We start from the raw sequence: 16,469 nt of genomic DNA on the forward strand, positions 1-16,469 counted from the left end.
TCCTCAAAAAAATGCCGCAGACGCTTTGGAAATTCTAAAGTGTGTTTGGCGAAAGCCTTGTGGTCAACCACTGCCGCTTCCCCGAACCGCTTGGCGCGGAATCACTGGGCCGCTTCGGAGCCATGCGTCTCACTCACTCGACTGCAACGAAACGTCTGGCGAAGGAGCTGCGGTGTAGCTGCCACTGCGGACGCGCGCGCTCGTTCTACCGCGACTGTGTGACGTCACGGTTGCTATGCACAGCTGTGCCCCCCGCCGGCGTGCCGGTTGCTAAGGAGGGGAGGAGGTTGTGCTTTTACTTCGTCCTTTCCAAGCTCCCGCTCCATTGCTTTCGCAGCTTAAGGGGAGACTGAAGCACTTTTTCTGAAAATCGGGCTGGCAGCGGCGTGCTATAGTTTTTCATGCTGTATACTGGAATATCGCATCCAAATACGGCAAAAACAAGCGCGAATTGCCTTTTTTTAGCCAAAATATGCGGCCTGTGCCGCGGGGCACGCCGCGCGGCGCGCCGCCGCCCGTGATTGGTCCAGAGAGGTCGTGACGTCACTTTGAGGACTGGAGAAGCTGCCGATGCGGATCCGGCGCTGCGTTGACTGCACATCGCAGCTTTCCGTGTCGTTGTAAAAGCGAATACGGCGACTGTTTTTTTTTACTGACCACCGAAGAAAAGGATACTACAGTTTGCTCATTCCACGTATCACCTGAAACCAAAAAAGACACAAGCAAAAAATTCTATGCCTAGCACAAGCATACGCCAGCGTCAAAGACGCGATGCAGATCATGCGTAAAAGGTGCCAGCACAACCTCGGGTCGTATTCTCGGAAAGGAAGCGGTGCGAACAATACTCAAGTCAATTACCACCACCGAACGCCTCCTGGCTCGCCCGGAAGAGCGTCATCCTAAAGAAAAGGCCCAAAGCACTGTGTACAAGAAATCCTGTACTCAGTACACGGCGTTGCAGGTTGGGGCAAGAAAGTATTTCAAGGAAACGATGAAGGAGCATAAAGTTGGTGTCAAAATTAGCGACGCAATCATGGTGCGCTGGAAACCAAGCCAAATACGCGCACAAGGCTGCTTCTTCACTCTTGGCGCGTTCAGCAGATGCCAGAAAATATTAATCGCTGCCTCGGAAGCGTTCGCCCTTCCTAGATTTGCAGTTTAGGTTCAGTGAAGTAGTTGCAAACTATATGTGTGTTTAACAGCCAAGCTAGCTGCAACTCGCCCGCTGCCACAACTTCATGAAGAAACCGAGTAAGGCTGCGGTGTTTTTTTGCAAAAACTCGGTTGGCATTCATTTCTCTCATAAATTTGCATCCCAAATCAACGTCGAACGCTTTCATTTTAATTGCTTAGCTAGGATTAAACGAGATGCCGCATATGAAGAGCTTCGATGCTTGCTTGCATTGCTTTATTGTGCTTTGCTATGCTTGCTTGCTTACTTGGGCACATCGAACCGAGTATAAAATCACTAACCGAGCCTTGCTGAGCACGTCTCAGGTGGTCTGGCTGCACCTAAGCTGATGAGAGCGACACATGCTTAAGCCTCTATAAGGTTTCTTCAGGGGCTAAGTGAGCATGTTTCTACTTTTAAAAGAGGCGCTTCTTCGGAATGGTGACACGCCTCTCAAGCGCGAGGAAATCGATGGAACTGTGTCATGGTTCAGCCGCGCCTTTTCGACAGAAATCTCCAGAGATCACACTAGGACAAGCTCTGCCTGTAGCCGCTCTTACGAAAGTGTTTCGAGCAGAGTAAGCTTGCTTTAGTCGGCATGAATTCTTCGTCACAGCAGCGAGCGGTTGCGCTGCGAGCTTGTGATCTTGCGGAAAACAGTGGAAGACGACACAGTCGCGGCCGTAGTTGTTCGTAGACACGAACGCAGAGTAGTACCTGTTGAATCTGATTCTCAAGGTCGGCTGACACGCTTTGTACGTCACAACGCACGCAGTACGAGGACCAACGCATGCAGCACGAGAAACAACGCACGCTGAAAGCGCGCTCGGGTGCGCCGAAGCATCCCCGGCTCCTCAACATGACGTCACGCTGGCCGACAAGGACGAGGTTTCCCTTTCACTGTTCCCCTCTCCTGCGCTCGCGCGGGGCGCGGGAAATTTAAACATCGCGTTTTTAACTGGTGATTGCGCCACTGTTTTAGCCAAAATCGAAAAAATAATTTCACAGACGTGATCAGCAATGACACTACTTCAAAACCCTAGAAGGTTAGCTGATTGGAAAACCGCCTCAGTGTCCCTTTAGAGGGTGTCCAGTGCTGGTTACAACAGGCAACGGCGACGGCAACGACGACGGCGAAGCCGCCAAACGCAAAAACGGGCGCGTAAGAGCTGCGCTGTAAGATAAAATAGAAGGTCTGTAAAGAAGAACCAGTTGGGAAGACAGCAACGCAGCTTTGCTAATGCCACACCTTGGGAATGTATCAATCCAACAGAAGCCAACAATAAAAATGAAAACTTCCGGATCCGCAAGCTTCACAGCGACCTATACTCCATCTGATCAGTTCCTCGCAGCGCTATGTAAGGTGGAGACGACCTCTGCCAGTCAGAAGAGCGGGTTAAATGTGTTGCTACGCGATCGTCGTCTCTTCTCGCGGGTGACACTCGTAAGGTTAGGAATGAGTACACACTGTCCACGTACCAGGAGCCTGTGCAGGTTAAAGTACGCTAAACGCAAGCGTTTAGCGGGAAGTTCCTTCATTTGTCATATTCGTACCTTCAGTGCACAAAGTGGTCTGCTCAGCCTAGTGGCGCCGTCTGGTTATTAGAAAATGAACCATTGTTGTCAAAAAACCCACGCTGCTCTTAGGACTAGAATCCGCTTAATTGCCACTCTAAAAAAAATAAAGCAAATTGATCCCTCATATTTTTGGAAGTGAGGTTCACTTTGTTTCACAAATGGGCATACAGACTTCAGAATTAGCCACAGGCCAAAAGCTAAAGAAAATAGCTTGAAAATGCCTGTGGCTCATCTAAGAGCCATTACAAAATAATAAATAAAATAAACCCATACATATAACGGTGGCAGGTCGCATACAAGCACACTGTAGAAAGAAATTATAATATTTACGGTTGAACGCATTGCTATACAGAGAAGTAGTTTTGAAAGTAGAAAAAACATTACAACTGAACAAATGCGTTTGAAAGTTTTACACTGCTGGGTTGATGACAAATGGGAAAATGACACCGATACATACTACAATATATGAGAAGAAGTTATGGAATATTATTTACAAAGTACACTTTTAAATCACGTGGTCGGAGGTTATACATGCTAAGGTGGTTAGATTCGTAGCTGTTTAGAACATGAGGTATAAGGAAATTAAGTGCGTGCTTGCCATAATTCGTTCTAGCGCGTGGAAGTGTCCATTTTGCAGTGGATCGGGTTTGAACATACTTTTCTATGGGCTTTAACATTGCAATATTAAGCAAAAAATTACATATTGATGGTGAAGAAAATTTGAGATAGTATAATATATTTTATATTATATATTTTATAATTTATATATTTTATATTATTATTAAATATATTATATATAATATATTTTATTATAGGTTAGAGCAGAGGAAGCGAAAGCCCTGCGCCCAATTTAGAGCCTGTAAACGGGCTGAAAGCAGCAATAACATCAAAGTATCCCATCCAAAGTATGGGATCCAGGATCGAAGGGTGCTCTCATTTTGGATACGATCTTTTAGCATACGCAAATGTCACGCGCGCTAATCTCGGGAAATAGCGTACGTAACTCTCGCGTATGTTAAGTGTTCGATATCAAATAGTGTTTAGCGCATGCGCAATTTAACGCACGCTATCTGATATGCCAGTTTGCCCATTTTGGGCTGGCGCTACGACCTTCCGTGTAAGAACGCTGCCTGTGCACTCCTCGTAGGTTTCGCTCTGCTGCAAGAAACTGCTCAGATGTAGTATATGGGGAAGCGTTCTTGCCATCTTCCTCAGTCTATGGTGGCCTTTTCGTTGGAGAGCTGCTTTAGCCGGAATGGGTGGTCGTAGACAGCGCTACTCATGTACATTGTGGTCGCCTCGGCTGGGAAACAATGACAGCGTGTATGCTGGTAGGAGTGATATTCCTGCAACCACAAATATGATGTGTTTGTGCAACGGTGGGGAGTGATGAGGAGAGTACGGATGATGCAGGGAACCCAGTGCCTGAGCGGGGCCTAGAAACACGTGTCACTCTATTAAATGTGGCGAAATACTTAGGGGAATCCCCCAATGTGGAGTAGATTTTTAATAAAGGAATAACTACCCATTGGCGTCCGCCGAAGCTGGAAAGGATAGCTAAACAGCTCTCTCAGAAACTTTGTAGTCAAAGAAAAATTCGTCCTGGCCCTGGGTTCGAAACCAAGACCACCGCTTCGCCGGAGCAGCGGCTCTACGATCTGAGCTAAACGGGACGGTATGCTTATGGTAGGGCGCTAGAGAACTGATCAGTAACTCGAAGTGGGAACTGTGTTGGTCAAATGTTTAGGGGAATCCCCCAAGGCAATACCATCGCGTAGAAGGTCTGTGACAGACTTTGAAAGTGGGTACTTGCAGGACCCTACATTCTGTATCTGCCAAAGACTTAGCTGTGGGAATGATAAGCCGAACGGCGGGCTTCGAGAGTACTCCGACAGGAATAACACTTCATTTTGTCAATACTCTAGAAAGCCTAGTCAGAGCCGGTCTGATGTGAGATTTTCCAGCTCAAGCTGGAAGTAGCACATGCAATGGCCATCACAACCATTAATAACATATTAGCATGGGATGGGAATGCGTATTTAATGTCTCAAGTGCGGTGCCAGAAGCTAGAAAGCTTTCTTAACGACCACTTCTGAGACGACCAGTTGATACCAATTTAGAAAAAAAAACACAAAAGCGAATCAGCTGAGCTGAAAAGGCTCTGATGCTTACACTCTAATAAGTGTGCGCAAGAAAAACCGATTTGAATCAGATGAAACCAAAGATAGAACCAAAAGTAGAGGACACAATAAAGCACAGTACGCATTAGCAGGCATTCCGCAGCTGCATAGCGTCTGGAGGGCGCTGCTGCTAACTAGTAGTGATTAATAAAACATTACCTATTATTTCAGAGCTAGGAATCTCAAGGCAAATGCGTCAATTCAGCTTTCAAGCAGCCATTAGCAAAAAATAAGCCAGACAGAGAATTCCAGATTTGCACCATTACTGTTGTTTTGGAAAAAAAAATCCTATGCTCATACTGTCTCACTTATTTCAGAGCGGCTCAAAACTAAAAAAAAAACGCCCAGACAACCAATGATTAGAGCCACCTTACTGCTTAGCCAGTTCGCATTACTTATACAACAGAGTTTAGTGTGTTCAATTAATCTTTCAAAAATAACAGCGCGAGGGAACAAAGACGAAAAGGCAGAAAAACACAAGACAACCCTGACTCTGAGATGGAGTTTCATCACAGGAAACAGAAATATAAGAGATTACAGGCAACTACCAAACAACAAAAGCATGAGGCACGTGTTACTAGGTTGGGTCCAGATAGTCAACCGTACCATTACGCAGGAACGCAGATGGTTTGCCGACATGCAGTCTCGGTTTCTTCTTCATTTGGTAGCCTTCGACAATTTCTCTGGTGAATTGGACTTGTTCACACAATATGCCACTATAGTGTAATGAAGGAGAACAGGATTGACACTCTCGGCAATGATCAACAAATGTAGTAGTCTGGGTAGAATTTAGACATTTATGATGTCTTCTCAGTGTGTGTTAATAACTTCATACACAGTCCGTTTGTCCAATGTAAATTTGACCACAGGACAGAGGTATTTTGTACACTATGCCCTCAGGGTACTAGAAAAACTTCCAATTATGCTTAATTCCACAGGTCACTATATAGAGTTAGCAGTATTTCGAGCCTTGTTTTATGCAACTGAAAAAATTCTATAGATCTTATTTGCTACAGAAAAAGCACATCAACATCATACCTACATTTTTAAGAACATGTGACAGGCGGTGTACACATGCAAGCACTACGAACTTATTCTTTCTCTGTTCTTTCTGTAAAGAAGGCTGCAACGCCCAGGTCTTCAGTTTTTTTCATTATTTTATTTCAACCCAAAGTGGTGACTTCATCTGGGTAAGTCGCATTCCAAAGCCTCTTAGCCTGATCATCGAAGCTTTGTTTCAAGGCATGGTCGGAGGACTTTGAACAACGCCTACGGCATGGATGAAACAACCATTCCTTTTTACTACCTTTTCTGATGGTATTTACAGTTCAGCAATTGTTTATCGGCCCGTGGTAAGTATTTCCATCACGTGTATGCTTCCTCTGTAGTCAAACACACATAACACTTCTATCTGGTTATCAACCGGAACTTAAGTGGCGAACTTTAAACAAAATGCATTTGCTTTGCTTTATCACACCAGACATGTGCCGCCTTTTTTTCCCCTTCTGTCTTCGTTTTATCGCCCTGTTATTTTTGAACATGTATCACCAACACGCTGCCGATCGTGTTAACTCTTGCTTTAGTCTGCTGAATATTGTTGTATACCTGTGTAGTTGTTAATTTCTGATTCAAGAACTATAAAGTGAAATATTAATTGCAGTACATGAACCTGAGCGCAACTATATGTCATTTTGAAACAATGACATTTTTGAAGGCTTTTCTTGCCGCAGTATTAAATTTTATGTTTTCTTTGTAAAAATAAAATCATTTACGATGGTATGCTCCTCCTAAAAACGTTTTAGAGGAACCTCGGAATAAATAAAATAATAAACCGATCTTCGGAGCTGCTTTATCGGTTCCTCTTTAAGCTCTAAGTAGGGGGACAAAACAGCACCCTTGGAGCAACTGCTATCTAGACTGCAGGAAATGTCACCCATGGACGCTGCTGAATCCCAAGAGTTCCAGATTGCAAGGCGAGCACGCGCAGTATACGCTACGGAGACCGCCGCGGTGGCTGAGTGGTTATGGCGCACGGCTGCTGACCCGAAAGACGCGGGTTCGATCCCGGCCGCAGCGTTCGCATTTCGATAAAGGCGAAATGCTAGAGGCCCGTGTTTTGTGTGAGGTCAGTGCGGAGCCAATTAAAGCTTTATAAAAAATAAAGCAAGAATATCGGCGTTTTGGGAGCGCGTTGCACCCCCGCGCGAGAAAACAATTGCCGCCGCGCGAGAAAACAGAAGAGTTAATGAAAAAATTCAATATTAATTTCCATGTTTTCACTCAAACTCCGAAAATACTGAATAACGGCGCGGAAAGCATTTATATTCGTGTTCGACCTATTTTTAGTGGCCTAACAAATGTAAGTTTAGAGAGCCAGTTGTAATTTTGAAAGAAACGCCATGAGTGTAGCATGGGTTTTCATTCACCTTTCTCGCTATTATGCGTTGACGAAGAAAAAGAGAATAAAGAATCTTGTGATAGGTGACGGCGTGTACCATCGTCAATCTTGCCGATTATTTTAAGCGATTCATAGCATACGAATAAGTAAAAGCAGTGAAGCGCTGATAAAGACATACAGTCGTGAGTACGTGAGGTGGTTTGTAACATAGCTGTTATGTCTGCTGTGAAGGATGTGGCAGAGAATTGTTCACTCAAGCGGACTGTTTTAAACACGCCTGCAACTTTCCTGTACGCCCTTTTGACCTTTGGGAACAGTGAAGTAGCAGAAAAAGTAACTAAATTATTTAAAGCTGTCAAGTTTTCAGGTTGCCTATATCAGCAGCTGTGTAGCACCGTTATCTGCCCATCCAGACCTTTTATAAGAGCCGGCCAATTGGGTCCTCCACGTCGGTAAATTTGGGGCTTCATTTATCAAGATTGGAGTCGAAAATGGGATGCCTCCCGAGCAGGTTTTCACATATGCTGAGCCTTTCAGTGCGGACGAGTCAAGGTGGCTGCGTAAAACTAAAACGTCTAAAGCTGTCTTAAAAATACCCGCAACACTCTGTTGAAAGACCGATTATAGAAGGAAAAAGCCGACTTTTATTGATAGCGTTTATTTTAGTAAAACAAAAAGCTAAATGACCAAAAATGTTTAGGGGAATCCCCCAAGGTGGTGCAGATTTGTATAAGGGAGTAATTACTCATTCACCATAAGCTTGCCGTCCTGGTTAGTTCAGTTGGTAGAGCGACTGCTCCGGTGAAGCGGCGGTCCTGGGTTCGAACCCCGGACCAGCACGAATTTTTCTTTAACTACGAAGTTTCTGAGAAAGCTGTATAGCTTTCCTTTGTAGCCGTATGGCTGCGCTCGGGTGGACGTCAATGAGTAATTACTCCCTTATTAAAAAGCTAAATCTTCGCCACGCTCTGGCAAAGGAGACGTTCAAGAAGAGAACGGCAACTATCGGTCCGAAAGAATCATCGCTGCGTCAAAACAGTGCTTTTAAATTAATTGCGGCTTTAAATTGAAGCTTTTGAAATTCAGATTTCAAAAATTGCAGTAGTATCTCAGTATATACAAATACAGGCTGAGACGCCTATAGTGTTCATTTCCGACTGGATTACATTTCCAGTGATCTTCTTTTTATGACACTGCTGCTATGGTAGAACTTCTTCAAAGTAAGCGGCGCTAAAATTAAATTACATTCCAGAACTCGAGCAGTCACCGGCAACCACCAGCAAAACATTGCCCAGTAGGATCCGAGCCTTAACGACCCGTGAACACTGAGTGAGCACTGTTGAAAGCGCACCACCTCAAGTCATGCGACCCCGCCGTGGTGGCTCAGTGGTTACGGGGCTCGGCTGCTGACCCGAAAGACGCGGGTTCGATCCCGGCCGAGGTGGCTGAATTTCGATGAAGGCGAAATTTCAGAGGCCCCTGTGCTGTGCGATGTCAGTGCACGTTAAAGAACCCCAGGTGGTCGAAATTTCCGGAGACCTTCACTACGGCGTCCCTCATAGCCTGAGTTGCTTCGGGACGTTAAACCCCAATAAACCAGTCAAGTCATGCGGTCAAAGTCGGTTGGGGGCACATGCACACGTGTGTACGGGGGTCCAACACATTCTTTTCCCACGGCTAATTAATGCCCCAGGACCGCTTCTTTAAAGTCGCTGTTAAACAGCCTCTCTAATGTAAGGTTCTTGCTGCGCCTTCACTGCACTGAGCGGCGACGCCATACATGAAGACGCGGATCTTACCTACAGTGGAACGCTTCTCCAAGTACAGCAGGGCAAGGCTGAGCAGGTAAGCAGGTCGCCACACGTGCATCGCATTCATGGTGGTCGGGAAGAATGCGACGGCAAAACACTCACTGCGCCAAAAGGAGCACCGACCGTTCTTCTCAAGAGCAGACGCAGGCATCAGTGTTACCGAGATAAACTCTGGCTAGCTCTGCGACTGCTTACCCTGCCGCGATTAGAGGCGTCGATCTGCCACTCCACTCATTCCCACTTCAGCCCTGCTGCGAGCATCTGTTAGCACGGATGTTGAGTGTGCAACGAGGAGGTTGTGATAGGAGTTTCGTGGGCCGAAAACATTCCGTTCAGCTCCATCAAACAGTCTTTATGCATTTGGTTTTCTAAAGCAACGAAAATTGTATTGGAGCAACGTTCGAGTGTAAATATATTCACTAAAAAACCATTAATGATGTAGTCAGAGGCCGAGATAGACGCCAGTACGCATTGTCGATGCGGGAAATATTTCCTTTTCCGGAGTCCTACCAGTAAAATCTGCTGAAAACCAAATTTTACGGAACTTCATTAAAGGGCATCTCCGGCGATTTTTCGATGAGCATCGATTGAAATGAAATTTTAAGTCTGTATTCTTTATGATAGTCTGATGCCTCATGTAAAATTTCGAATCTGAAACCGGCGCAGTTTTTCCGCAAGCGAATTTTGAAAGCAAGCGCTCCTCGACGCGAGCGGCACCCACTGATCGAGCAACTTCTACAGGCCACCCTGTTCTGTGACGTCACTGGCGGGGCGGCGGTCGGGCGCGCGCTGGCGCTGGCAGTGCAGGGGAAAACTGAAAATTGGTTTGAGGAAAGTAAATGACGCAGTAATGAACACCCGAACCGCGACGTAAGGGAGGAGTGAAAGAAGAAAGGAAGAAAGAGGTCCGTAGTGGAACTCTCCGGAATTATACCAGTGCAATTTCGCGCCATCTCAACGTGCCTGATGTGATGTGTACGCCAGGGTGATGGGTCACGGCAACTTCTGTTGTGCTGTGGGGTGCACAAATTCTTGATCTGTGACAACGGGCGTGATCTACCGTAGGTTTCCTAGCGATAAGAACCTTCGCGACAAGTTAGTGAGAGCTGTCCGCCGTGTAAACTGGTCTCCGAGGAAGCATTCCCGCTTGTGCTCAGAACATTTCGCTCCAGATTGCTATGAAGACAGCGTGTACTTCAAAGAGAGCTGGACTCGCTAAGGCTTCGTTCAACTGGCGCTTGAAGGCATATTCTGTGCCAACGTTATTCTAGTACAACCGTCTATAGCAGCGGCCAGCTGAACGAAGCGCGGCCGTCAAAAAGAAGCGGTATGTTGGATTTGAGAACTGTAGTTGGCGTGAACTCACTTCCAATAGCTCGCCGTCGAGACAAAGCTTCGCAAAGAGATGACTGTTAGTGATGCATGCCTCTGTAAGGACGTTGTGCACCGCGGCAAAGTTCCGGCAGCAGATTCTTTCGTCAGGCTGGGTCGGCCGGCGCTGGCCACACGAACAGCTGTCGGCGGGAGCATCTCATTAACTTTTGTTCTGACGACTCTGTCACAAATGCATGCATAAGAAATTACTCAAGTAATCACTTCTCCGAGTTCAGATCGCCTCCGTGCTGCAGGTGACGCGGCCTGTGGTGTAACTCGGCTGGCTCGGGCGGCGGTGGATCATACCTGAAAAGCGACTCGTCCAGTCCAAAATCGTCGAATGAGTCGTCTTCGAAAGACTCGCTGGTCTCGGAAAAGCTGTCCTCCGCGCTTTCAGTCATGTCGACAGCGCGGCTCTGGGTAGTTGTGATATCTTGGGGGACTTCACAGCGCGGCGAGGGTGTTGGGCGAACCCGCTCGTGACGTCACAGTCAGTACCGCACGAAGGCACCTCCCCGGTTTCGGTTTTGCGGTTTCGGTTTCGAGTTTTGCGTTTTTTGCTGTTTAAAAATTATTTTACGGTTGCTTTTGAAAATCTTCTATAGTACACAATACAGGAGGTTCTTAGGAACACAAAACAGCCATTAACTTAAAATGGCTGAAAAATCGCCGGAGTTGCCCTTTAAGTTTTACGACACTAAACTGCCTTTTCGAAGCTGCAAAAAGTTTTAATCTGGTACAGAGAACAGTTGCTTGAATCCAGCATTCTTTTGGTCTTATTCAAGTCATTTGTTGCCGCAACATAAGACATACCCGCACGGAAGCGACACTGCTGCACGATTTTTATTTGAAAAGTATATTAGGCCTAAACAGCCAAAAAAACATCGAAAGCGAGTGGAAATATGTGGTATGTAATATGCAGACTCTCTTTAAGTGTAACACATCAGCTTCCGATGCTTGAAGACCTCTGAGAACTTCTTATATATATATATATATATATATATATATATATATATATATATATATAGTAGTTGCAGGAAGTCTTGTCGTTCAATGGGCCAGGAAGACTTGTAGAAGAAGGGGTCACAACCTTGCAATTATCTTAATTTAATACCGACAGTTTCGGACGGAGGACCGTCCTTCCTCAGGGTATACACTAGAATGAACACAATTTCTCATTTTCTACGCAGCGTGCGCAAAGGGTGAGGTGAAACCACTCTCTCTCCCGTTAGTGGAAAGGGACGCAAAGTCAGTATAAGACGCAAGTGCTTCAGTCCATTTAGGGGGAAGAGGGTGACGGTTGCGAAGGACAGGGAAGGGGAAAAAACATATATGCACAAAAATATAAAAATAAAGGAAGCAAAAGTAACATGAAAAAATAAAAATAAATATAGGAAGGCAACGGCGGAGGCTTGGGTAAGAAAGCTTTAGAAATAGATAGGGAGGGAACTAGTTGCTTCTCAGAAGGAATGTTTCGAGAGAAGCTGCCTTCGGTGTGGGTGGTGAACCCAGCAGAATTAGCACAAACAATATTCTAACAAGGAAAGTACAAAGCAAAACCACAAATAAAACAAAAAAGAAACACAAAAAGAAGAAAGAACCAAGCGCACGCATGCATGTGTACAGTGTATAACATCACAGAACGGACCGCTCCCCGGCGGTGCAGGTGTTCTGGACCGTTGTAACGTGAGTTACGAGTCAGCCACAACATTTAGAGCTGTTTAAGACAAGCGCGTTATCGCCACGGCGGAAGCGCGGCGCCGCGGTCGAGGGAGGCAGGGCGGCCGGCCAGACGCCGTGCGGGAACCCGATCCCGCAGCCGAGTGCCGCGGCGTCCGACCCACAGTAGGCCATTCCCTTCGTGCTTTTCGTCGCGAAGGCATTCGAGTACAGACTGGTTTTTCAAAAGAAGGGGCCGAAAGGACGGATGAGAAGGAACCTAAAGAGTAAATACGTTCAGAAAAAAAAAATAAGAAAAGTAAGAATGGGGACGTGGGACCCCGCAGAGTGCAGGCTTCATGGAAGAGGAGGGATTCCAGACGTTCAAATTGTTCTAGCTGGTTAGGCTTTTGAGGAAGGTAAAACTGCCCAAGTTTTCATTAATTCCATGTGTTAGTGTCCGAAATTTGTGTATGAAATACGACTCTCTTTGTTCTCTTTGGCGACTTGTTTGGAAACCCGATTGGAGAAGGATGGCGTGAATGTTTTCGAATGCATGCTGGGGCAGGCACAGGTGCTTAGAAAAAGGAAGATTTGGCAGCGCGTGAGTATGGGCCTTGTGGTTGTTAAAACGCAACCTGAACGGTGTTTCCGTTTGACCGATGTATTCCATGCCACACACACTGCAGTGTAGCATATACACTACGGTCGCGCTGTCGCAATTCAGGGTTTCCCTAATCCTGAAGGTGAAATCGGAGAATGTTCCTTTAGCGATGGTTGTAGTCTGCATATGACTGCAAACCTTGCAACGTGGCTTACGGCACGGTTGACATCCAGGACTCGGGTTGGAGTTGGGCGTTGTTTTGGACTTAACTAAAATGTCCCTCAGGTTCCTACTTCGCCGGTATACTGCTCTTGGTGGTTGTTTAAAAGTGAGAGACAAGTGACTGCTTTGCTGGATAATATTAAAATGTTTTGATAGGATACTATTAACACGTGGAATGTTAGATGAATGCGTGAGAATAAGGTTGCTTGGCCTTTCACTATCCCGCGATTGTGGGGAATTTATTATTTTATTCCTGTCTAAACCACGAGCTTTCAGGATAGCGTCATTCGACGATGGACGCTGGATATTCCTTAAGTAAAAGATTTGTTTTTAGCTGCTCAGCATGGCGGTCAAAGTCTTCGAGCTCAGAGCAAATCCGTCGGTATCTGTGAGCCTGTGAGTAGGGTATGCCAGTCTTGCAGTGCCGTGGGTGGCTGCTCTTAATATGTGGGTACTGCTGGCGGTCAGTGGGTTTTTTGTAGAGGGTTGTCCTAAGCACGCTGCCTTTTTTCTCTATTTGAACGTCCAAAAAGTTTATAAATTTTGTGGAGATGCTGTGGGTGAACGATATGGAAGGATGAAATGCGTTATACCTCGCTATGAATGCCAAGAGGCTGGCTTCGTCGTGCGGCCAAATGAAAAAAATATCGTCAAGGAAACGTTTATAAAGGAGTGGTTTCAAGGACTGAGTGTCCAGGAATTCTGTTTCCAGTGCTGACATGAATAAGTTAGCGTAGGCCGGAGCCATCTTTGTTCCCATCGCCGTGCCGTTGACCTGAAGATAGTGTCTTCCCTCAAATTCAAAGTTGTTGTAGTTCAGTACTAAGCCTAGGATTGCAGAAAGAGTTTCCTCATCAAGATGAACGGGGGGATCTGTCCTCAAGTATGCATCCACTGTCGCGCGTATGCCGTCTGGGTGGGGGATATTTGTATATAAAGATGTCACATCCATTGTAACCAAGAAGCTTCGGTTGGGAATTTTGAGGTTAGATATCACTCTGAGAAAGTGATTTGTGTCCTTAATGTAGGCCGGGATAGTTGGTATAATGTCCTTCAAAAGGAAGTCGAGGACGCTAGATATTTTTTCGGTGAGTGTGCCGTTGCTTGACACAATGGGACGGCCCGGACGGTTGGGTTTGTGTATTTTCGGGAGTAGGTAGAGCCGTCCAGGGACTGGTCTGACTGGAGTCATTGCTTTAAGAATTTCCCCGGATATCTTTTGATCTTGATGAAGTGATTTTAACTTATTGTTAATTTCGATTTCGAATTGACCTGTGGGATCACTGGTTAGCTCCGTGTAAAATTGTTCGTTTTCCAATTGCCGGAAACCTTCTGTTATGTATTCGGACTTGTCCATAACAACAACAGCACCGCCTTTGTCCGCCGGCTTGATGACAATGTCAGATCGCCGATTTAAAGAGTCGAGGGCTCGCCGTTCCTCGGATGAGAGGTTGTTCGGGACTTTTTTTGATTTTGATTTTGAATATGAGGCGATGATATCCTTTTGAACGGCGGCGATGTACATATCTAGATGTTTATCTCTGTGTTCGTTTGGAGTCCATGATTGGTTTGATGTCCCGGGTATGTTGATTTCTCCGGTTGCTTTCGCGGTTTCGGAAGTACTCGCGCAGACGTAGATTCCTTGCAAAGTTATCCAGATCCTGATATAATTGGAATTCGTTGAATTTTCCCGTTGTCGGGCAGAAAGTTAAACCCTTGGAGAGCAACTTTCGTTCCGAAGGAGAGAGTGGATGGCTCGATACGTTCACAACGTTGTCAGCCTCGATGGAAGACCGGCTAGTATTAGGTTGCTCAGGGCCTAGCGTGCTTTTAGTAGAAGGCAGAATTGGTGAACGTGGCGCCGGGGTCACACCGTCTCGGCGGAGTTTGCTAAGTTTCTGCATATTTGTGTCTTTTTTCTTTCGTTCTTCGAATTCTTTTAGCTGAGTTATTTCTCTCGGCGTAAGGTCCGGTTCACGACGTAAGGATTGTTCGACATGCTCGAATTCGAGAGCTTTTCGTTGGCTGTGCCGTATAATTAGGTCCACAAGACGTAATGAACTGTCATGTAGAATCTGTTTCCATTCCGCGTCCTCATCTGCGTTAAGGGTTGTCATCGCCGGGGTAAGCTGCAGTCGCAAACCTTTTGGTATGGCTTCCGATTCTGAATAGCTAGTTAGAGTGGTCGCGTGGGATTCATATCTAATTCGTTTTTCGATAGTTTTCCGGATTTTTAGAAATGACGGTGAGTGAGTTTCTGGGGAGCGGGCCGTACCTGTGGCGGCAGCGAGTCAGTCGCTGCGCTGCGTTGGGTTGTGTCGTGCCGCCTCGGTGCAGGCCTGTCTCGTCATGTAGCGGCGGCGTGGCGGTACGGGGGGTGTCTCGGCCTCTTGGGTTCTCGGACGAGCCAGTGATGGCGCTGTTCTTGCGCCGCTGCCTCCCTGGGTCGTCGCCATCGATTGTCCACGAACGCTCCATCCCGTAGCGGGGGGTCTGGCACCGAGGGCGCGTTTCAGGTGCTCGCACACGATAGCCACGCCCTCGAAGCTCAGATGATGTCCATCGGCCGCGAGCACTCTCCATGGTGGCAACTCTTCAAGTGCGTGATTGATATATACCACGTCCCTGCCAAGCCGCCGTTGGTGACATAGCCTCCGCACCTGTTCCACAAAGACTTTCGCCTGAGCGTTGAACCAGTGGACGAACCTTCTGTTGGCTCCTCGGCGTCGGCGGTTCAGGGCGCGTGGAACAGGAAGACTCAGGCACACTTTCAACGAGGTGTGCTCACGGCCGATTCTCCCCACGATCTCCCTCAGGCTTGACAGAGCGGCAGCGGCGCCCGTGGCCGGGATGTCGGCTGTCCCAACGTGAAGGATCACTCTACGGATGGTGGCAGGCAGGTACTCCAAGAGTGCCGGAATATCCACGAACTTGGCTGATCTGTATACCACGAAGCCAGGGGTGTTTTGTTGCGCCGGGTCGAAATACTCGTACACGTGTTTGAAAAGTTCGTCACCAATTATAGCAGTGGTGATGGGGTTCCGTGGGAGGTGAATAGATAATCGCTCGGTTGTGTGAGCGCTGGCAGCCATTGTAGTAGAAGTAGTTGCAGGAAGTCTTGTCGTTCAATGGGCCAGGAAGACTTGTAGAAGAAGGGGTCACAACCTTGCAATTATCTTAATTTAATACCGACAGTTTCGGACGGAGGACCGTCCTTCCTCAGGGTATACACAAGAATGAACACAATTTCTCATTTTCTACGCAGCGTGCGCAAAGGGTGAGGTGAAACCACTCTCTCTCCCGTTAGTGGAAAGGGACGCAAAGTCAGTATAAGACGCAAGTGCTCCAGTCCATTTAGGGGGAAGAGGGTGACGGTTGCGAAGGACAGGGAAGGGGAAAAAACATATATGCACAAAAATATAAAAATAAAGGAAGCAAAAGTAACATGAAAAAATAAAAATAAATATAGGAA

The 16,469-nt window shown here is 46.6% G+C and overlaps 1 protein-coding gene across 1 annotated transcript in view; it reads right to left on the reverse strand.

Moving 5' to 3' along the window:
* Positions 1-16,089, reverse strand: part of LOC149345320 (tyrosine-protein phosphatase Lar-like) — a 53,954-nt gene extending 37,865 nt beyond the window's left edge. The window contains exon 1 of the mRNA XM_089547404.1: positions 15,658-16,089. Within this exon, the coding sequence (XP_089403530.1) occupies positions 15,658-16,089 (432 nt within the window). The remainder of the gene's footprint in view (positions 1-15,657) is intronic.
* Positions 16,090-16,469: the final 380 nt, after the last annotated feature.

Source organism: Amblyomma mixtum, chromosome 5, assembly GCF_055824585.1.
Source record: "Amblyomma mixtum isolate Tamu chromosome 5, ASM5582458v1, whole genome shotgun sequence".
In the NCBI taxonomy this organism is placed as follows: Eukaryota; Metazoa; Arthropoda; class Arachnida; order Ixodida; family Ixodidae; genus Amblyomma; species Amblyomma mixtum.